At 33.1% G+C, this 23,848-nt stretch overlaps 2 protein-coding genes across 6 annotated transcripts; both read left to right on the top strand.

Moving 5' to 3' along the window:
* The first annotated feature begins 266 nt into the window (after positions 1 to 266).
* Positions 267 to 1,863, top strand: LOC133038530 (heavy metal-associated isoprenylated plant protein 28-like). Its single transcript, XM_061116699.1, has 2 exons — positions 267 to 618; positions 1,409 to 1,863. The coding sequence occupies exons 1-2, from the start codon at positions 492 to 494 to the stop codon at positions 1,714 to 1,716; spliced, it is 435 nt and encodes a 144-aa protein (XP_060972682.1). The 5' UTR covers positions 267 to 491; the 3' UTR covers positions 1,717 to 1,863.
* A 16,166-nt stretch (positions 1,864 to 18,029) lies between these two features.
* On the top strand, positions 18,030 to 23,005 carry LOC115716058 (uncharacterized). Of its 5 annotated transcripts, none has more exons than XM_061115146.1 (6): positions 18,030 to 18,186; positions 18,585 to 19,333; positions 19,817 to 21,279; positions 21,375 to 21,554; positions 21,725 to 21,905; positions 21,979 to 23,005. In XM_061115146.1, exons 2-6 carry the CDS (start codon positions 18,604 to 18,606, stop codon positions 22,770 to 22,772), a joined length of 3,348 nt encoding a protein of 1,115 aa, XP_060971129.1. In that variant the 5' UTR covers positions 18,030 to 18,186; positions 18,585 to 18,603; the 3' UTR covers positions 22,773 to 23,005. The 5 variants fall into 5 exon arrangements, with proteins under 5 accessions (XP_060971129.1, XP_030500618.2, XP_030500619.2 ...); XM_030644758.2 differs by having other exon boundaries at positions 21,973 to 23,005; XM_030644759.2 differs by having other exon boundaries at positions 18,585 to 19,339; positions 22,003 to 23,005.
* The last annotated feature ends 843 nt before the right edge of the window (positions 23,006 to 23,848 follow it).

Raw genomic sequence — 23,848 nt, 5'->3', positions numbered from 1 at the left:
TGTATGAGAATAATAAGCACCAATAATGCCTTAAATAAATAAAGTCTTGCTGACACAACTATGCACTTTGCCAAGTCACAACCCTCAACCCTAAACCCTCTTTTGATTATTAACAAATTAAATCAAACATTAATTATAGCTATAACATCCTCAAATTAAGCTTTAAGTATATAATTAGTGTAGATATTATTAAATTGAGAAAAAAATCAATAATATTGGTCAATATACATGCATGCCAATGTGATACTTAATAAAGTTATCAACTTTTTTCTTCAAAGGATTCCTATAGATCAAAGTGGCTTAAGTTCTCATTCAATATTGCCTAGCCACACAACTCTATATAAAGCCATGAAAATAATCCATTACCACAATGACAATACAAAAACCTAGCTAATAACAAGAACTAGAAGAGTGAATTTTCAAATATTGATTTTTTATATGCTATAATTACTAGTTGAGAAATTATAATATTAGATATATTTATATATATTATGGCAAATTTGCAAATAGTTCCAGCTTACAAAAATAATGTGGAGGCTCAGTATGTGGAGATGATGGTGCCACTTTATTCTTATGGATGTGAGAGGAAAATTAAGAAGTCTTTATCTCATCTCAAAGGTATTTTTTTCTTTCTCATAATAACTTATTATGATTAAAATAATTTTTAATATGTACATATATACTTTTGAATGATCATATATATATGATGCCAAAAAAAAAAAAAAATCTAAATTTTATATATTTTGTGTCAATTCTACTACTACATTTTTATTATGAAAATTACACTACTTATGCTTTTTTTTTTATCACTTAAGTTTTTTCATGGGAATTATATTAATTTACATTTTTTTTTATTGTTTCTCTATGCCTTTTTCTTCAATTTGAGAATTTTCATACATTATTATTTTATTAAGCTTGATGAGTAAAAGAATATGATTTTTCAGAAATTAAATTTGAAAATTTTAGGTATGATTAAACTGTATTTTAATATATTAAAAAAAGCATCATATTTTTAAAAAGATCCATTTTTTTTTTCTATATCTTCCCTTGTTTTAGTCAGTTTGTAAATCAAGGCTTTTTTTATTTTTCTGATTATTGATCTTGATGAATAGGCCTAACATGTAAAATGAGACCCTTAAAGAGTAGAACTATATTGGGCCAAAAGAAAAAGTTTTTTGATTTATCCACTTTTTAATGTATATAATTGGTTTATACCATAATTATTTTCTTTTATCATTTTATAAGATTTATTACTAATAAACCACACCACCATATATTTCATAGAAAAGTTGGTATAATAAACTTTTAATTATAAATCTATTGGTATGATTCATAGTTTAAAAATAAATGGCATTTATGAGATTGAATTATTTTTTATTTAATTAATAATTAATATTAATGATGACAGGAATATACTCAGTGAATGTGGATTATCATCAACAGAAAGTAACTGTTTGGGGAATATGTAACAAATATGATGTGTTAACAACTGTAAAGAGCAAGAGAAAAGATGCAAGATTTTGGAACCCTAGCGAAAACATTGACTTTTCGGAAGAGTCAAAGTTGGAACCAATTTCTTCACAATCTCCTTCTTCAAATAATCATGACTACATCTCTACTATTTCAATGTCCAAACCTTCTTTGGCTCTCACTAGGGTTAAATCTTTTAGTTGGAAAGCAATGAAGAAAGTTTTCACAAGATCTCACTCCTTTTAATCATAATAGTAATTTAAGTGTTGTTTAATGACAAAAGAGAGTTTTTCAAAGACTAAGAAATGAGTGTAAATTTGGCCTATTAATGGACTTCATCTCAATCTTAGTTTGTACATATTTTGTCTCAATTCAAGTATTAATTTATAGCGAGTTTTGTCAGGCATTTTGTTACAAAATGTATTGTAAGCTTTGTTTTATGTAATTTGGTTTTTATTTACTCTATTTTCTATTTATGAAATGTAACGTTCCTGATTCAAGTCTCCATTGAGTCCTCACACCCACGGAATGAATGACTCTTATACACGAGTACGTCACTCTGGCTGCTTCATGGAATGACGACTGACCCTACAAACCAACACGAGTGTTTCCAACGTGCTTTGTCCTCACTCGCACGCTTTCTGGAAAAACTTTCCAGGAGGTCACCCATCTTAAAGTTGCTCCAGGCTAAGCACGCTTAACTGTGGAGTTCTTTCGAGAAGGGCTACCGAAAAACAAGATGTACCTTGTTTTGATATAGGTAGTACCAATCAATCCATTTAAGCTCTCTTCAACTGTGTAGTTCCATACCTATACAGTCTCAGAATCATCCCACTTGACATTCCCCAGGCGGTGTGGGATTGTACAGCTTATCCGGTATTTCCCCTTTACGGATCACGGGACTATTGACTGTTACATGAAAACATCTGATCAATCTAATTATTGATTCAACGATTATAATTGAACAAAAAATTTTATTGTAATTTACTGAAGAGTTATAATGATTTTGATCAATGTTTTTTTATCCCGAACATCTATCATTTATTTATTTTTATAGCATATCGTATGGTAAGTTATAAATTAAGAAATTTGCACCCACTCTAAGTATTTGAGTATTAGCTTCTTAAATTAATTATTCACTAATAATAACAAGAAGGAAAACTATTCACATAATTCATACATGTGATTTGGTTATATGAAGTTAGGTAGGATTTGACCTATTGAAAAATCACATTGGATTCTTTTAAAGACCATATTATATGGTTGATCAATTCAAATCTTATAAGACAAGTCTATAAAATTAGTTATATATTTTTATAAAAAGTGGAGCAATCCTTTCTTAGAATCTTCCCTTTATATTACTCTCTTAAGTATAAGAAATACATTGTTCAAACGTACAAAATTGAAGTTGTTATGTCTGAAAATGTTGCCATAAGTGCTCCCTTACCAATTATCTTTACTTTTTTCTCTAATGTCAATCACTAAATTATTATTATTATTATTATAAATTATAATAATATTATTATTTGTAAGAATTATTATGATTATTATTATTGGGTGATTCTACAATGCACCCCTATAAAAAGGATGTACTGATACACCCTTAACTTGTTTCGGCATCCAGATTAATTTTTTAGTCTAATTTTTTTTCATATTCATGTAAGTTATATCTATTTAAGATATCCTACAAAATTTTGAGAAATTCGGAATAATTTACAATATAGAAAATAATGTTCAAACAGTCTATTTTACACGCGTATAAAATAAAATAATCACGCGTGCAACGCACTGTTTGAACGCAGTTTTTGGCGTGTTAAACTTTTCCAAATTTCTTAAAATTTCGAAGGATATCTTAAATAACTATAACGTACGTGACTATGAGAAAAAATTTGACCAAAAAATTATTTCGGATGCTAAAACAGATAAGGGTGTATCAATATATCCATTTTAAGGGGATGCATTATAGAATTTTCCATTATTATTAAAGCTAAAGCTATATAGCTAAGTAATGTGAACCACAAAAAACAGATCACATGGCACAGTTACAAGTGAACAGTATGTAACTTCATTGTTTTTTTTTTTTTTTTTTGGGAAGCCGCCAAAATATATAATAATAATACCTATAAATATCCAATAGTTTTGTGCCACATAAATGTTAAAATAATAATATAAAATGTTAAAATAATAATATAAAACAATAGGGTGATTCTACAATGCACTCCCTCAAAAGAGATATATGCACTCTCTACTTATTTCGGCATCTAAAAAAAATTTAGTCTATTTTTTTTTTCATATTCTTGCACTCCCTTAAAAGAGATATACTGATGCACTCCCTACTTATTTCGGCATCTAGAAAAAAAATTTAGTCTATTTTTTTTTCTTCATATTCATGTACGTTATAGCTATTTAAGATATCCTACAAAATTTTGAGAAATTCGGAATAATTTACAATATAGAAAACAATGTTTAAACAGTCTATTTTACACCCGTATAAAATAAAATAGTCACGCGTGCAACACACTACTTGAACGTAATTTTCAGCGTGTTAAACTTTTTCGAATTTCTTAAATTTTTGCAGGATGTCTGAAATAAGTATAATTTACATGACCATGAGAAAAAATTTGACTAAAAAATTATTTCGGATACTAAAACAGATAGAGATGTATCGGTGTATCCCTTTTAAAATGGGTGCATTATAGAATTTCCCAAAATAATATTACCTTTCAATATAAGTAGGATATAATTTTCAGGAATGTGACCGTTAATTTTCTATTATAATTTCTTAGTTATTTTTTATGTTTGAAAATATATGTCGGAATATTTTTTTTTTCAAATTTTTATATGACGGTGTTCGTTATGGTTACAACATCATAAATTTTTTTAAATTTTTGAAAAGTTTCAAATAGTTAATTTACAGTACTGAAAATAAGTTTAAAGTTTTTTGAACATACATGGTAGACTAAAATATTAGGAACTCCATTATCGGTACTGTAAACTATGTGAAAATTTTAAAAATTTTACAAAAGTGATATTGTAACTATAACGAATATTACTATGAAAAAAAATGAAAAAAAAAATATTTTGACATGTAATTTCGAACATAAATATTGACTAAGAAATTATAATTAATACTCATCTATAATATTTTGGACACTATAATAGGACTTTTATTTTAAAAAAATAATTATAATTGTTTCTTAATATTTTTATTAATTGTATAAATTGAAGAGAGAGAGAGAGGAGTGTGCATAAATCAATCCAATTCAATGACAGTCGGTCAATTCAATTACAACCGACCACTAAATATTAAATGTCTAATTATGATCAGATCGGATTGGATGTTATTTTTCAATATCCAATTGGATTGGATCGGATATTAGATAGGGTGTCCAAATATTCAATACATCCAACATCCAATCGAACTAATTAATATTTTTATTTAGTTTGGATGAGTAATTTAATTTTATGTTGTTATACGTTAAAAAAATAAATTTATATATGATAATTAACATTAAAATTTTATTTTTTTTGGGATTGAATGGATCCAATCTAATCCAATAAATATTGGATCTAAAATATTGGATGGATCAAATCCGATTCAAAAAAATACTAGGTCTAAAATACTAGATAAATTTAAATTAAACCAATAGATATACATGAAATATATCCAATGAATAGAATCGATCAAATCTAACATCCAATGGATGTTGTATCGATTGGATGACTGAAATAAATTTGATCGGGTCAGATAGTAAAAGCTAACATCCAATATATAATTGGATCAAATTTGAATAAACTTAAAAACATTGGATATGGTCCAATAAACATCTCTTAGAGAGGAACAAAGATTTTGAAAAATTATTGCTCAATTATTCTGATAATTAAGGATAAAACTGAAATATGAAAATAACACACAACATATATATATATATAAAAAGGGGGTTAAGATAAAAAAAATTGTTCAATAATTGCTTAAATAATCTTATAATCTAATCATTTGAAACTATTATTTTATTTTTATTTTGAGATAAATAAACTAATCATTTTTTTTGCAGATGTATAGTAATAATAATAAAAAATAATAAATTGATTTTAATAATAATAATAATAAGTTGCCTTACCTAACAGATAGAAATAGGCCAACTTAGGCTTATAAATTTGGACTCATTTCATTACATAACCAAACCAAACCAAACCAACTTTCAAAAACTCAAAAGTTGACCACTAAAAAAGCTTTAAGAAGAAGAAGAAGAAGAAGATGATAATGGTGGCTGTGGTTGCAGAGCTTCTAGAAGAGTATTACACAGCAACACTGGCTAGAGTAACACAGAGTCTTTTATCATCATCATCATCATCATCACCAACTCTAACTACTTTTCATGGTTTTGCCAGAAATTTTCATTCTCATTCTCAATCTCAACACTCATCTAATTCTTTCATTCTTTACTTCTAATTAAACTACTTTTGATTACATATTTATAGCCTTATTTTCTTTTCTTGTAATAATTATTTATTCATAATTAATAATATGGTTTCATTTTCTTAATTTACTTCTCTTCATGTGGGATTTTTAGTTCATTAGAAATTGTTAATGTTTTGTGTGATTTTTTCATTTTTTTTTTGGGGGGGTGATGAATAATTATCATATGATCATAATAAATTATAAATATATGATATTGATGTATTTAAGTTAGGTGATTCTTTAATATATGATATATTATATTCTTTAAGTTAGGTGATTCATATGTCAATCTGGGCTATTTTCGCGGGCCGGGCCGGGCCCCCGGCCCGACGGGCCGACTGTGGCCCGACTGATTCGGGCTCTTCTCGGGCTTCTGGCCCGGCCCGGCCCGGTATATATTATAGCGGGTCGGGCCCGGCCCGGCCCGGTTTCAAATATTAAAAAAAACCTAAATCCCTAAAAAAAATCTCAAATTCTAAACCGATAAATAAAATAAAATAAAACACACAGTCAGTGATATCATTCGAAGAACAGCTACGAATGTTCAAGGAGTACATAGGAAAGCTTAAAGCAAAAGTTGGAGAAAGGAGAACCAAATTCATATTGGAAAATGCCATATTTTTGGTTGTAGCTGGTAGTGATGACATTGCTAATACCTATTTCACTATTCGTATTAGAAAATTACAATACGATGTTCCTTCATACACAGATTTAATGATCCGTGGAGCTTCAGATTTCATTAAGGTATAATTCTAAAAATACTCATTTTTTGCTTTTGTTTGCAAAATTATCAACTTTACAAAACCAACCCTTATATAGGAATTATATGGACTTGGGGCAAGAAGGACCTACTATATACAACAATTTATGAGGAAACGTAAAAAAAGATTTTAAATTTATATTAAATATAAAATAATAGTTCTCCCAAAATTAAATACCTGAAACAAAATAAAATAATAAGTATTCTTAAAAAAAAAAAAAAAAAAAAAAAAAAAAAAAAACGGGTCGGGCCTAACCCGGCCCGATTATCTCGGGCCGGGCTTGACCCGCTAGGCCAAAAGAAGGAGTCGGGCCGGGCCGGGCCGGGCCAAAGTGATGTCGGGCCGGGCCGGGTTTGTGGCGGGCCGGGCCGGGCCGGGCCCGACTGACATTCCTTTGAAAAGAGCAAGAAAACATGTTATGTTGTGATTAATTTGTCAAAGAGAAAAATGATGAGAAATTATTAGTGAGAGAGAGAAAATGAAAATAAATGACAATTTAATGGGGACCAATTACATCTTTCTCTCTCTCTCTATCTTCTATTTTTATCTTCATTTTCTCTTAAACATTTTGTTTGTTTCCTTAGAAAAATTACAGAGAAACTATTTGTGGAAGGCAATAATAATAAAACATGGCTTATGAATAGTTAATAAATTAATATTCATCCAATTCATTTGTGAGGCTCTTATGCATTCACATTTATAATTCAAGCTTTTCTTATTTTAATATTGGAATGTAACTGTAGAAAAATTGACTTTATGTTTGATTTGAAAGAAATTAAAATGGAATGCTTACAAAAATTATTCAATGTATCTAAAATTGAAGTCAAATTTTGACAAATTTTTTAGGTAGAAAAAATGAAAGAAAATTATCAAAATATATATACTTGTGTATATATATATTTAAAGTAAATGGAAATATTTATTAATAGGTTAATCATATAAAATTTATTATATGAAAAAGGTTTGGTGTTGCGGAACATAATTAATTGAAATGTGAAAATATGTCTAGTGTTGCTTTGGAAAAAAATTATCTCGGGGTCAAGTGGATGTGCTGGAGGGACCTCTTCTTTAAGAGCATTAATTGTTGTGGGCGAGTATGAACACCAAAGGAGGGTCAATACTCGTGTAAAGAGGCATTTGGACGAGTACTGGCCGTAGGAAAGTGTCAATACTTGTGTGACAAGTTTGGTGAGGCTCCTCCTTAGACAAAACCTACCATATTAGTATTGACCATGGGATAGGGTTAGTACTCGTGTAGCTTGATGTGTGGCTAGTGCTGACCCTATGTTGTTGTCAGTACTCGTGTACTCCTTTTATAATTGGACATCTTGAGTTATTTTTGACAAGTCCTTGATGGTTGGTAGGTAGACATTCTCTAGGATTTTGAGCTTCAAAACTCTAAGATTTCCTTAACCATAAGCTTACAAGTACTGCTGCAAAGGGATGGTCAATACTCGTGTATGAAACTTGCACATCTTTGTCATTTTTGAAGTGATCATTGATGTTGGAGATAACCATTTGACCACTATTCTTTTTGTCTTCACCTTAGGGCGAGTACTGACCATTCTTGAGTGTCAGTGCTCATGTGATATACGAGTATTGCCTCTTGGGGAGTATCAATACTCATGTAGCACCATTTACCTCCATTTCTTGTGCAACTTTGACTTTATAGTAGTATTCTTAGATACATGTTTGTTGTGTATTATGACAAGTAGTTAATATATTTAGCAGTTAGTAGTTAGTTTAGCTTCTGGTTTTACTAAACTACCCCTGCACATTAGTTAAGTTCTTCATTAAATAGTCTTAATTAATTCCTATTAAAACTAACCATTTTGATGTAATCATTCTTACATGAAATAAAGAAGTAATTTAATAAACATTCTCTCTCTCTCTCTCTCTCTCTCTCTCTCTCTCTCTCTCTCTCTCTCTCTCTCTCTCTCTCTCTCTCTCTCTCTCTCTCTCTCTCTCTCTCTCTCTCTCTCTCTCTCGTATATACACTTGTTGAGTGCTTGAAAGTGTGTATGTGTATTCTGTGAGAGCCATAAGGCTCTATTCTCGATTATGGTGAGTGGTGTCCCTGGCATGTGTGATCAGATTGTAGTGCTTGGGAAGGTTTCAGTTACAACAAGTGGTGTCAAAGCTAGGATTGATTGAAGGTGGATCTTGGAGCATTCAAAGAAGAATCTTGATCATGCAAGAAGGAAGATCTTGATTAGAGAAAGTAGTTCCAAGACCATGTGATCAATCGAGTAAGAAGATGGAAAATTCAAAATTTGATGTAGAAAAGTTTACGGGTAAATATGACTTTGGTTTGTGGCGAGTCAAGATGAGGGCCCTTCTGGTTCAGCATGGATTGCAAGCTGCATTACTGGGTGAGTCGAATATCCTTGAAGGACAAACAGAGAAAGAAAAGCTAGAGCTTCTTGAGAAAGCACATAGTGCCATAATCTTGAGTCTAGGTGACAAAGTCCTTAGGGAGATTTTGAAGGAGACCATAGTTGCTGGAGTATGGTTGAAATTGGAGAGCTTGTATATGATAAAATTGCTGGCAAACAAGTTATTTCTCAAACAAAAACTATATTCTTTTAAGATGATGTCAGGGAAAGACATTGAAGATCATTTAGATGATTTCAATAAGGTGATACTTGATCTTAAGAACATAGAGATCAAGGTAGAAAATGAGGATCAAGTCATCATAGTTCTTAGTTCTCTTCCCGAAAGTTATGAGCACTTTGTGGATACCATGATGTATGGTAAAGACTTTTTGACATTAGAGGAAGTTCAGTCAGCATTGATGTCAAAAGAAATAAAGAGAAAATCAGAACTGAAAGAAGAAAGCACTAGAGATGGCCTTTTGATTCGTGGAAAACCATTCAAGAAAGAGAATAAGGGTGAATACAAATCAGAGAAAGAGAAGGCATGTTCAAAATTAAAAAAAAAAATGTTTTGTATGTAATTTGACCAACCATCTGAGGAGAGACTGCCCGATTCTGAAAGATTACAATCAACAAAAGAATGGAAATGTTGACATAATTTCTGATGGGGATAATGATGGATATGATAGTGCAAGTGTAATGGTGGAGCAAGGTACTTCCTAACTGTTATTGATGATTTTTCTAGACATGTATGGATTTCCATCTTAAGGAATAAGAATGATGCTTTTAATAAGTTTAAAGAATAAAAAACCCTACTAGAAAACCAAACTGAAAGAAAAATTAGGAAGTTAAGAACAGATAATGGATTGGAGTTATGTGTGGATCAATTTAACAATTATTATAAATAAGTTGGCATAGGAAGACACCTAACCGTGCCAAGAACTCCACAACAGAACAGATGAATAAAACCATCCTAGAGAGAGTTAGATGCATGTTACTTTTCTTTGGTATGCCAAGGAATTTTTAGGCAGAAGCTGTGATGACAACATGCTACCTAATTAATAGATGTCCATCTTCGAAAATTAAATTCAAAACTCCAATTGAAGCTTGGACAGGTCATGTAGCTAGATATGAACACCTCAGAATTTTTAGTTGTATTGCTTATGCACACATGAGGCAAGGAAAGCTGGAACCTAGAGTAAGAAAGTGCATCTTCTTGGGGGTATCCAGAAGGTGTTAAAGGTTACGATGATGAACATTGAGTCTGGTAATCAACAAAAGTATTTTATTAGCAGAGATGTAGTTTTTGAAGAGGATAAGATGTACAAGGATGTAATCAAGTCCAGGCTAGAAAACTATGGTGCTAATGTAGATGATTTCTTACAGTTTGAGGTGGAGATACAAGGAAAAGAAAAGGATAACTAGCAGGAACATGCTATTACAGAAGAAGTTTTGGATGAAGAAAATGAACTTGAACCTAAACCTGAAGCTAAACCAGAAGCTGAGCATGAAGAGCCTTTAGATGACACTCAAGACTATCAGCTCACCAGAGATAGGAGTAGAAGAGCAATCAAACCCCAAATAGGTTTGGATTTGTTGATATAGTTCATTATGCTTTGAGTATAGAAAAACTAAGCATAGATGAACTAAACTCCTATGATGAAGCCATGAAGTCTGAGAATAATGTTGAGTGGGGGAGGGCCATGGACTTGGAGGTATTTTCTTTAAACAAGAATAAGACATGGATTCTTATTAGGAATGAGGGCAATAGAAAAGTCACAAGCTGGAAGTGGGTTTATAGGTATAAAGTAGGCATTGAAGGTGTTGAAGAGGCTAGATTCAAAGCAAGGTTGGTTGCTAGAGGTTTCACTTAAAGGAAAGGTATAGACTATAATGAAATTTTTTCTCCTGTAGTGAAACACACTTCGATTCGAATGATACTTAGTCTAGTGGAAACTGAAGATATGGACCTTTAACAACTTGATGTAAAGACAACCTTCCTTCATGGTGATCTAGAAGAAGAAACCCTAATGAAGAAGCCTAGGGGCTATGAAGAAAAAGGAAAAGAAGACCATGTATGTCTGCTCAAAAGATCTCTTTATGGTTTAAAACAGTCTCCAAGACAGTGGTACAAGTGTCTTGATGTGTTTCTCATTCAATGTAGTTTCAAAGAAGCTTGTATGACAGTTGTGTTTACATTAAGAATGAAAAAGTTATTGTCTATCTTCTTCTTTATGTAGATGACATGCTTATTGCTAGTAAAAATCTAGAAGAGATCAACAAGTAAAGAGTTTGTTGAGCAAAGAATTTGAAATGAAAGATTTGGGGAAGGCAAGGATAATTCTTGGAATAGAAATCACCAGGGACAGAAACAAAAGAAGTCTAAAGTTGTCACAAGCTGGTTACATTTACAAGTTACTTGGCAAATTTGGATTCTCCAATTCAAAACCAATGTCTACTCCTATCATTCCACAAGTGAATCTGTCAAGTTCCCAATCTCCCACAATAGAAGAAGATAGCAGCTACATGGATAAAATTCCTTACACAAGTGTGGTTGGTAGCATTATGTACGTTATGGTATGCACTAGACCTCACTTGTGTTATGACATTAGTGTGGTAAGTAGGTACATGGGAAAACCAGGTGTTGAGCACTAGAATGCAGTAAAATGGCTTATGAGGTATCTCAGAGGCACCATGGACATTGGTCTAATGTTTGGAACTGATGAAAACAAATCATGGGTAAATGGTTTTGTGGATTTTGACTATGCATGAGATGTTGACTCGAGAAGGTCCCAAACATGCCATGTTTTTTAACTTAATGGCTGCACCATAAGTTGGAAAGCAAATCTTTAGTCCATAGTTTCCTTATCCACTATCGAAGCAGAATATGTTGCATGCACAGAAGCAATTAAGGAGGCTCTTTGGCTAAAAGGACTATCAAGGGAGCTAGGCATAGACCAAAAATAACTACATGTCTATTGTGACAGTTAGAGTGACCTTTATCTGAGCAAGAACCAAATGTTCCATGTAAGGACTATGAGGCTTCATTTTATAAGGGACATCATTTTAGAAGGGAAAATACAACTCTGCAAGATTTCTACAGAAGAAAACCCTGCTAACATGCTCACCAAAGCACTTGCAACAACAAAATTCAATTACTGCACCCAACTGCAGAATATTGTATAACACTTTATTGGTTCTATGTGTACTTACTATTACCATATGTAAACTACTTGTCAAGGTGGAAAACTGTTGTGTATTATGACAAGTAGTTATAGTAGTTAATATATTTAGTGGTTAGTAGTTAGTTTAGTTTCTGGTTTTACTAAACTATCTATGTACATTAGTTAAGTTCTTCTTTAAATAGTCTTAACTAAGTCCTATTAAAACTAACTCTTTTGCTGTAATCATTCTTACATGAAATAAAGAAGTAATTGTGTAAATATTATATCTCTATATATATTTCTATCTCTCTCTTGTTCAGTGCTTAAAAGTGTGTGTATTATGTGAGAGCCATAAGGCTCTGTTCTCGGTTATGGTGAGAAATGTCCATGGCATGTGTGATCAGATTGTGGTGATCGAGAAGGTTTCAGTTGCAACAATGTTGGATTTCTTCTCGGATTAGAGTTTTAGGACGAATAACCCTATCTCAAATTTACGAAAAATTCTAAGCCTAGGTTTGAAACCCCAAGAAGTGAGTACTGACACTAAAGAATGGTCAATACTTGCAAGGCATTTCCTATGTGCCATGTGACACTCAAATGGGATGCCATGTGGTCCATCGTTCGAGTTTTTTCCCGTATAGTCTTTTTTTTTATCTTGGTCAAAGTTTTAATGTTTAACTTTTTGATTTCTTAAAAAAAATTGGGTATAATGGAGATCAACTTCAAAAATCCTTAAATCTAACTACGCAACATCAAATATGATTATAACTTAAGTATTTTCACTATAAATATTTCCTTGTTAATCATGTAATTTTGTTGCACATATCCCTTTTATGTATTAGCCATACATATACTTTCACCTACATGATATGAACAAACTTAATAGTAAGAAAAGAGGATTGTACCAAAATACATATAGAAGAAAGATGTTTTGTTATGAGAAAATAACTTTTTATTGGTTATAGTGATAATAAACTTTTATTTTATAATATCTCTCTTCAACTTTATCAACTCTCAGTTGTTTAATTTTCTAAAATATGTTGTTCATTGTGATTTTAAACCTGATAACATACTCTCAGTTAAGAGTTGAAATGAATCAATTCAGAACCGATCCGACTATGACCCAATTTACATTAGTTGATGATCTGTCTTGCCCTGTCTTGCTGGATCATTTATCCAAATCGGATCTCATCTAATCCGATTTATCTCAATCAGATCATATCTAGATTTCTAGATCCATTTTTTTTTTATATTAAAACTTATATAACTGTATCTATTCTAAATTTTAACCCAACAAAATAAATTTATCAATTTTTTCTCTTCAAATTTTTTTATAAAAAAAAAATACAAGAATTAGCACACGAATACATTATGTATACTAGTTTGATGTTACATGCAATGCACGTATAATTAATTTTCTTTTTAATTAGGTTCAATTTGTTGATGTTAAGTGCAATATATGCATGTAAATTAAACTAATAAAATTAAAAATATAGTTAAAAATATCTACAATATTTTAAGTATTTTAAATGTAAATATAAATTTTTTATATAAAATATCTATATAATTTTTATTTAAACTAAGAATTTCGTCATATAGCCACATAGATTGCCAAGAAACAATTTAACTTATTATATAGAACAAAAAAATTTAAATGTTATAACAAATTAAGTAAATTTTACAAATATAATTTTAAAATTATTGGTTATAGTTAGGATTGTTTTTTTCTTCATATTTATATAGAGTAATAGTAATATATTTCATTATTTTAGTGATGTGGGACTGGTGTATGTTTGTTCACAAACTATTCAGTTATTGTTATTTAAAAGTTAATTAAAAGTAGATAGAAATTAATAAGTAGAGTGTTTAATAGAGTAATGTTAGTTTTAGTTTTTAGTTTTAATAAAAAAAATGTTTATTTAATCCAAAAACCAAATAATAACCAAATGAACCATAATGTTTTATAAAAAAAAAACATAAAAAATAAGTAATTGATCAATAAATTATAAGATTGTAATACACTCAAAAACACACATTATTTATACACAATAATACTTATTCCACAATTTATATATATATATATATATATATATTTTTTTTAATCTTCTTAATCCACAATTTAAACATACATTAAACTATGAAAACAAATAAATATACATTAAACTATGAAAAAGATCAAAAATGAACTAAAGAAAAAACAATATATCAAACATATAACTAAAAAAAAAATAAACCTCAACCAAAAATTGTTTTCTTATTCTTCATATATTGTTCTTATTTCATTGTAGCTAGCATCAAAGAGAATATAGGCATGAAAGGTGAATACCATTTTACACTTTGTATTTTGTAAAATATATTGATTGAACTTTCCATATTATTAAATGTCAAATTACACTTTATATTTTTCAAAATAGCATAAAATAGTACCCTAAGTTGATTGTATTTTTTAAAATAGTACAAAATAGTACTTTAAACTGATTTTTTGTCAAGATAAAATTTAATAATAATAATATGATCTAGAGTTGTTATGAAAAAACTGGGTACATTAGTTGACGCATCAGTCTCCACCCTCTCCAGTCCCCACATTAAAACTCAAATTAGAAGCCTAAAGGAGACCAATATGAAGAGCCAACAACTCCGCCACGACCACACAAAATTCACCAACACAACCAATCGACCACACCGCCCACACAACGCCCTCTGCATCACGAACTACCCCTCAAAACCAGTAAAGCATCTCCAAGGCGTTACTGCCGCATCAGTTGACAGCACCAACACCTTGGGTTTAGGAGGAACCCACTTGCTACCAACACCAGCGACCACCCTCGACCCTGACTCATAGCAACCATGCTCCACCGTCTCACGCCGAACCACCCTCCCTCGCTCCCCCAGTTGTTGCTGCACACCAGAAGAACTAGGAGTAAGAAACTCCTCTAAAGCCACAGCCGCCAGGTCAGCAATGACATCCAAGCTTGATTGTGTATTCCCACACAACACCGAGTTCCGATCATACCAAATCCACCACCACACCATAGCTACCATGGCGAACTTATCTCAATCCAAGACATTAAATAGCCACACTAGGACTCAGAAAATAGACCATGTCTACACCGACAAAGCTGCCCCCACACCCCCAAATAATGCCAAACCAAAATCAAAGGAGAACAAAATACTAACGCGTGTTCTAGGGTCTCAACCTTCTCCCCACACCTCTCACACACAGGTTGACTAGTATTTTCCACCTAATAAGCTGAGAATTCATTGGAAGAGCCCGATAAATATTCGCCACAAAAAGATTTTAACTTTCTGCAGCACTCTTAAAGTCCACAGGCCATTCCACCATGTGGTTAAATTCATTGAAGAACAACCCATCTCCTCTCTCACCAACTCTAAAGCTAGAGCATAACCACTGCGTACTGTATAACACTCATTGGAATCATAATGCCAACACCAACGGTCCCCATAAGCATCACTTGGTAACGAGATACCAAGTATTACTTCTACATCCATCGGCAAGAATACATGATGTAACGCTGGTAAATTCCAACAACCATTAACAGCAATGAACTCCTTAACTAACCAATCCACCCCAGGCTTAGGTGTTATAGGACGAATTGTTCTAGGTCGCGGCAGCCAAGAGTCTCGAAAAGCCTCAATACTTGTTCCGTCCCCCACAAACATCCTCAACCCCTTACGCAGTAGCTCCAACCCCCATACTAAACTTGACCACAAATGGGAAGAGCTATTTTCTATCCTTAGCCTCCAAGATAGACGAGTTCAGGAAATACTTATGCTTCAGAACACAACCAGGTCATGAATTAGGCTCTTAAAGCAATCGCCAAACTTGCTTGGCCACGATTGCTTGATTAAACAACTCTAAATCTTTAAATCCTAACCCTCCCTTAGACTTAGGCTGACAAACACTCTCATTTCACCCACACAATTTTTCTCTTATCACTGTTAGTTCCCCACCAAAATTGTAATATAATTGAGCGCAAGTTATCATTTGTTTTAGAAAGGAAGAAACATTCAATTAAGCAACCAAACAAATCATTACAATATAACAGAATCGGTTGTTTCATTGTTAACTCTGCTTATCATTTGGCTAATTCCACCTTCTCTGCTCCTGGTCCTTCGAATCCTGCTACCTATAAACGTTGGTGGGCCTCGGTTTGGTCCTCCAATATCCCTCCTAAAATTAAGCATTTTGTCTGGAAAGCTTTCAATCACATCCTTCCTTCCAATCTCAACCTCTTCCATCGTAAGTCTGCCCCCTCCCCATACTGCTCTCTTTGTCATTCTCATCATGATTCCAACACCCACTCTCTCATTCAATGTTCCAGAGCAGGTAAAGTTTGGAAAAACTCATCCTTTTCTCAGTTTTATTTTAATAATAAAAATTGTGATGTTAAGGAATTTATGCTCAGAGGATTTTATTGTTTTGCTAAAGATCAACTTGCTATTTTTTTTTGGGTTTGCTTTGGGCAATTTAGAATAACCGAAACAGAGCTATCTTTAGTTCTAACAGTACCACTGATTTCAACTTGGAGAATTCTGTCAGTTGTTATTTGCAGGATTACAGGGACGCTCAACATTGCATTTCTTCCCCTTCCCCCAGTTCCCACCAGCCTCCTACAAGGCTACAAGTCCCCAGTAACATGTATCATCTTAGTGTGGATGCAGCCCTTTCCCCATCTTCCAACAAACACGGGTATGGAGCTGCAGTCACTGATTGTCAGGGTTCAGTAGTTGCCACTCTTTCGACTCCTTCAATTTCAGGGCTCCCTCTGATTTTTGCTGAAGCTGAAGCTCTCAACGGGGCGTTGCTTTAGTGTCGTGTAGTTCGTTTGCCTCTCGCTGTTATTGCTTCCGACTGTCAGAATTCGGTTCATCGTCTTCAGAAGTTCTCTCCGGATCGTTCTGATCTTTCGGGTTATATCGCCACGATTGTCTCCTCTTTGTCTTCTTTTCCAGGTGCCTCAGTTCATTACATCCCAAGGACAACAAACACAACAGCCCACGACCTTGCTCGAGCAGCCCTTGGAACGGACAAAGAGAAAATTTGGAACCATTTATGTTCCTCTCCTTGAAGATCATAGTCTCAGTTTCTTGTTTTTCTTTAGTCTTTGATCTTCTTTTTCAAAAAAAAAAAAAAAAACTAACTTGCGCATTGTTTTAACTAAATTTCCTCCGTGTTAAATCTTCTTAGTTTATAAATGTTATTTTTCAAATAATAATTATCACTTTGTCCATAAAAAAAAATGAAACAATTTATGATTTATTTGTAATCTAAAAGTTATTATAGGAGAATTAATTTATGTACCATTTTTTAACTTTTTTTTTTTAATTTCTATGTGTGTTCCTATGTGAATTATGATTACGATTTAAATTGCTCTATTAATTATTATGTTGGTTGCTATATGAATTTTTCGTATAAATAATAATAATAAAAAAACTGATTTAAACAATAAAAATTAAAAAACCTCATTATTATTTATTATATATGTAGAGACCAATAAACTAAAAAAATACATATTTTTGTTTTTATTTTATGCAATAACTAATCAACTAATCAAAACATTTTCAACCATTTTTGCATTGAAAATAATAATAAAAATTATAAAATTTCAAAGTAACATTTTTAAAACAAAAACTAATCAACTCTAATTAACGGAATGATTTCCAAATACTATTAAAAAAATAATAAAAAAAAAATTTGATAATATTAAAGAGAATGAGAAAATAAAAGGGAATCATTTGTGATTTATCCGAAATATCGGGGTAATGTTGTAAATATTTATAAATCAAAGGACCAAAACGCAATTAATTATAGTTTGATCATCTTCTTTGGAGAAGTAAAAGACGCAATTGACACAGAAGAAAACACTGCCACCACTCTCTCTCCCCTCTCTCTCTCTCTTGGGTTCTTCTCTTCTTCACTGCTCTGATCTTTGGTACGTATTTATATTTTCCGTATATATAGTTATCGATACAATCGTTGTTGTTCTAGTTCAATTTTGTGATTTTTGTATGGAAATGTGTTAATTTGACTGGTAATAACAATTTGTCATATTAAGCTTCGATTATCGGTTTTAAATCAGTATTTTTGTTTAAATTTCGAATCTTTTTTGGGGGTTTGAATGATTTTTGTTACTTATTGTATAGAAATTAAAATTCAGATGAAAAAAATTAAAATTAAAATTTAAAATTGATGTGTTTGGGTTCTTATGGTGATAATGGAAGATCATAATTTTGGATAAATAACTTCTAATTTAGCTGCTTTAATCCTTTCAAAGTATTGATTTTGATGCAAATTTTATCGGGGTTTGATTAGTTTTTGTTTGTTGTTTAGAAACTGAAATTGAGGAAAAATGATGGGTTTTGGGCCTTATGGTGGTAATGGAGGTTCATATTTATCACCATCATCCTCAAGTTTATCAGCTTCTGCACCACCTTTCACTATTGATCGTTCTGGTCCCAAACCTTCTTCATGCCCTCTTATGGATTTGGCTGAATCATCTTATCCTGGTGCTGGTGCTGTGAATTCTTCTATGCACAATTGGCTCCCTTCTCTTGCTCCAACTTCAGAACCCCATTTCTTTCCCAGTACTCAATTGGAGCACAATTCTGGGCCATCTTCAAATGCATATGGTTATGGAGGCTCACCGCCTGTTGAATCTTCGAATTTGAGTACCCATTTGCCTCATTTGAGCACCACTGTCTCTGCTTCAGTGGATGGATTTTCATATGGTCAACCTTCAGACAGTGCGGGGGCGACTGGTTTTGTTGAAGCCAAGCCGTATTATCCCTCATTTTTTTCATCTTCAGGCCACAAAGATAGTGGTTTGAGGAATCCTGATCAAACTAGTTATGACTGGTTATCTACTTCTTCTCGGGTTCCTAGTGCCTTGGTCGGGTCTTCTAACAGCGATCAACCTGTGAAGTTTTTGGATTCATCGTATGCAGGCCAATGGGGTGACATGTGGAATGGATTTGCGGAATGGAAGCAGGGCAAACAGGGACAACTTAATGGAAGTTTAGGAGGCTCCAAGGAAACTGGCGTGCCTGTTCCATCGATGTATGAGAATTACATGAACCAAGGTGAAGGTATACACTTAAATGTATAACCATATTCATGCTAAGTTTACATTATAACTCAATCTATAATGTGTTTTTGGAAGTTTTCTCTATTGCCTTTCTTTATACTATTCTTGAAACTTTCACATGGATGCCGGTTTCAGAATATCGAATGCTTTAGTCTGCAGATACATGGTTTAATGTTGTGCAGTCATTTCATTTTCACATTAGCAAAATTTGTTGGAAACTAAGGCAGAAACATAAAGTAGTGGATGATTTTCTCGTACTTCATAGACTCCTTAGAACTATGTTTGAAATCACACTCGCAAATCAGCACAATGTACTTCCTTATTTTGAAATCTTGAACATAGTGAATAAAGTAGCCTTAGGTTGTTGTACTTCTGTCGTTCATATTGTTGCTTGTGCTAGATTAACATACTAGCTAGAGAATTCTGTGATGCAGATTAACACCATTCGTTTTCTTATTTCTAATATTTTATGTTGCAGAATCTCATAACCCGAAGGTCTTGAATAGAAGTGAAGAAGTGTCCCGTGGCGCCAACTTCCAAGCTCCAGAGACGCATAGTGGATATATGAATTTGGATATGATGTTAAATCTATCCTCCACAGGGAAAACTTCAGATTTCATGCCTATGGACCATTCAAAACCTATCTTGGGATCCTTTTCAGGACTTCAAGAGACTCATCCAGAGTCGACATCCTTCATATTTGGCACAAATTCTGGGAACCATCAAATTCCTTATGGAGGTTCGAATGAGAAGCGCTTGAAACAGAATATTAACAGTAGTGCATCTACTGTGAAGTCATCCCCTGTCCTTGTCATGGGGCTTCCGACAAATAACATTCCTTTTAAAACAATGAATTTAGGAAGCAATACAACTCATGCAGTTGTGTCCAGCAAAAAGGCATGTGACATAAATGATCCTCATTCACAACTAAGTTTCGGAGGCAATCTTTGTTTTGATTCAAGCCGATTTGACGATCCTATCACTTCACGATCATTTTTTAGTAAAAAGGATGAGACACTAAACAAAGAGTGTATCACTAACGATCCATCATGTCAAATGCTGAAAGTGAAATCTGGAGTTCAAACTTCAAATGTAAGTCATGATGGCTTCAATTTAGACCTTAATGCCAATGAAAGCATCAATAGTGTTGCAGATTCATCTGAGAGTGTTGAGCATTTTTATCCTCCTGTGGACTCACCGTGCTGGAAAGGAGTTGCTCGTTCTTCTCCTTTCGTTGCATCTGAGGATGTTACAGAAATGAGAAAACCGGAGAAACAGACATTCCCTCTCAATACTTGTGAGAAAGTGTCCCCCGAGAAAGCAATAGAAAACATAAAGTATCATCAATTTGGGTGCTTGGAAAATTCTTCAGAGATTCCTTTGAATCTATCTTCAGCTATAAATTCAGAAACTAGAGAAAGACAATCAGATGATGTTGCAAACACCAATTATTGTTCAGAAACTAAAGGCATTAAGCACTCTGATGACAACAACGAACATGGAAGCAAGTCCATGGGATTCCCTGACTCGAAAACTTTTCAGGCCTCAAAACAAGATTTTCAGGGAGATGGATTGACATCTGAAAATAACAATGAAACAGTGCAATTCGATTCATCATCTTTACGTTTTCCTGTTGAACATGTTAGTTCTCCTTTTGACAAGGATGCTTCTTCTAAGCTTACCAAATCAAATGAAGGACAGTCAACTCCAACAGTTGATGTTCTAATGCTGGTTAATACGATAAGCAACTTATCAGAATTGCTGGTGTCCCATTGTACAAGTGGCCTTTACAATTTGAAACAAAAAGATCTCGAGTCTGTCCAAAGTGCGATTAATAATCTTAATGTGTGTGTGTCAAACAATTCCGAGAAGATGATTCCAACAACTTCTTCCGAAAAGGACACTTCTGACTATCCCAGAGAACAAAATGATATTCATAAGGTAAGATACTTAACAATTTAATTTATAAGGTTTTAGTTTCGGTCAATACTTCGAACTTCTACTATGTTTGTTGGCTGAATAACTTTTTCTTCCAGGGTGTTACTGAGGACAGCCCAAAATTGACCAAAACCATAATGCTCAAAAATCTGTTTGACTGTCAGAATTTCAACAAGGGGAAAAGTAATTTCTTGTCTGGTCAGAAAGATGATGAAATGTTCGATTCTGCTTCTGTGAAGGATGATTTAGACATGGAGGATGAAGATAAAGCTACCCAGGTACTGCGCTTTTAGTTTTTTCTTGTATAGAGCAACCGAAGAACTATTTGTTGTTTCTGTTTCGATATGATGTAAATGAATTCTAATTATAATTCTTGCTTATAAGGTTGCGAGTAGGGGAGCAGGTTTTATGAATCTTTACTTTTTAGTCTTCTATAATATTTTTGTAGGCTTTAAAGAAAGTTCTTGCTGAGAATTTTCCCGTCGAAGACGACAAAACTGAGCCTCAAACAGTTTTGTATAAGAATCTTTGGCTCGAGGCTGAGGCTGCTCTTTGTTCCCTTAATTACAAAGCTCGTTATAATAGGATGAAGATGGAAATGGAGAAACTTAAGTTGCCTAATTCTATAGGTAAAAGTTTTTATGAATCTTCCATTGCTAAATCAATTGTAACAAAAGTATGACTATTATTTATTAGATGCAGGTGAAAATACCACCGCTGCTACAGATGTGAAGAAACCGTCAAGTTCTGAGGCATGTCCTGATCAAAATGCAGTTGAATCACCTAAGGCCGAGGGTAGTCCAGCCGCAAGAAGCCACAGTTCTCCTGTCTTAAGCTCCGATATCCAAGCTGATGATGTGTTGGCTCGATTTCATTTACTGAAGTGCCGTCATGAGAACTCGAATTCTGATACTGTTGCTAATGTGGATAAACCATCAAGTTCCCAGTTGTCTTCTGAGTCGACCAATGCTGTCAAAATACTTGCTGACGCACATGAAGAAAATGTTGGAAGCCGAAACCCCGAGAATTTATCTTTACTGGCTTCTACCATGCGTGACACACTTAACCCAACTAACAAATTTGAGGCTTCTGTTCTGGCCAGGTTTCATATCCTCAAATCCCGAGTTAACAATCATAAAGAAGCATCACAGTCACCAGATATTGTTAATCTCGGATTTTCTAGTGAGAATCGAGAGTGGCCTTATATTGGCCAAGAGGCTAGAAATTCAGATGTCCAGCCCAAGGCTTCTTTGCAGCATCATGCTGCTGACAGCACCGAAGGCCAATTAATCGGGAGCGATTTCGACATGCTTGTGAACGATGATTCTTCCACTCAATCTGATCACACTAACAGCAACAGGGTTCAGAATGAGAATTTGCTTTTTGCAGGTTGGCTCGATAGGGTGTCATCGGATTGGGAACATGTAAGGAAGGAGGAATTCGGACTGCAAGTGGGCCCCGTCCCTGCCACCACTGCTGGTGATTATTATGAATGATGCTGATGTTGCTGTCATGGTGGGACTGTCTTGGAAAGTTTATGCTGCTATAATTTTTGTGCATAGTATTTAGAACTCTACTTAGATTTCCACAACTTGGGGTGTTTTAATCTTAAAATAATTGATTTGTTGAGACCTGGAACTTACACTCTCTCTCTCTTTCAGTATCTTTGTTAAGACCTGGAACCATATGAATGATATTATCTATGTTTATATTATCAAAAGTTTCAATCTGTGGATTGTATATATATATTATCTGATTTTTATCATAGACAACATAGTATTTGCACGTAGGGCAATGCTCTTTAGGGATGGAACACAATTTTCATATTCTTTATAATATTAAACCCTACTGATTCGATGCAAAACGAAGAACCTTATTAAGCTTGAGCGATAGTTTTAGTAGTCTCCGAGCCTCGAGCTCTTTCGAGACTTCACTTGGGTCTAACCCTTTGGCCCGATTGACTACATGTTCAAGGACCCTTTGGATTTACTTGGCTTCTCCAACCAATGCTTATACACTTCATTGTTTGTATAGTTTATTCATTAGGGTTTGGATATGTATCCTTCATGCATATACAATATATAAATATGTGAATCACTTTAGAGGAATAGACATGAAAAGAATGACCCACATTTACAAAGAAGAAATAAGATAAAAAGAATGGTGACTATTTTAAGGCATAAGATTAGTGTGTTTCACAAGTAAAATTGTCATATCATATATTAAATCAAAGCGTAATAAAGAAACAAAAGTGGGAGATTTTCTTAGATTACATCACACACAAACTCTTTACAAATTAACTTGACTTATACAAGTGTTGATTTCAAATATTTTTTCTCAAAAATACAAAGATTTCGATTGTTTTGTATATCATATATTGCCCTTGCAGCAAATAACACACCTGTTATGAGATTCTTCTTCTTCTTTTTATTTTAGGGCATTTTACAAAAATACTGGATTTGGGGTAATACTTTTCAATTTTACTGCCACACGGCAGAATTAACATTTATACTGTCCTCCCTTTTTTTTTTCTTTTATACTGTCAATACCAAAACAAAAGTATGAGGCCTCC

The sequence above is a fragment of the Cannabis sativa genome, chromosome 5 (assembly GCF_029168945.1).
Source record: "Cannabis sativa cultivar Pink pepper isolate KNU-18-1 chromosome 5, ASM2916894v1, whole genome shotgun sequence".
Taxonomy (NCBI): domain Eukaryota; kingdom Viridiplantae; phylum Streptophyta; class Magnoliopsida; order Rosales; family Cannabaceae; genus Cannabis; species Cannabis sativa.
Note: the sequence above shows the minus strand (reverse complement) of the source record. Positions and strands in the feature narration are given on the sequence as shown.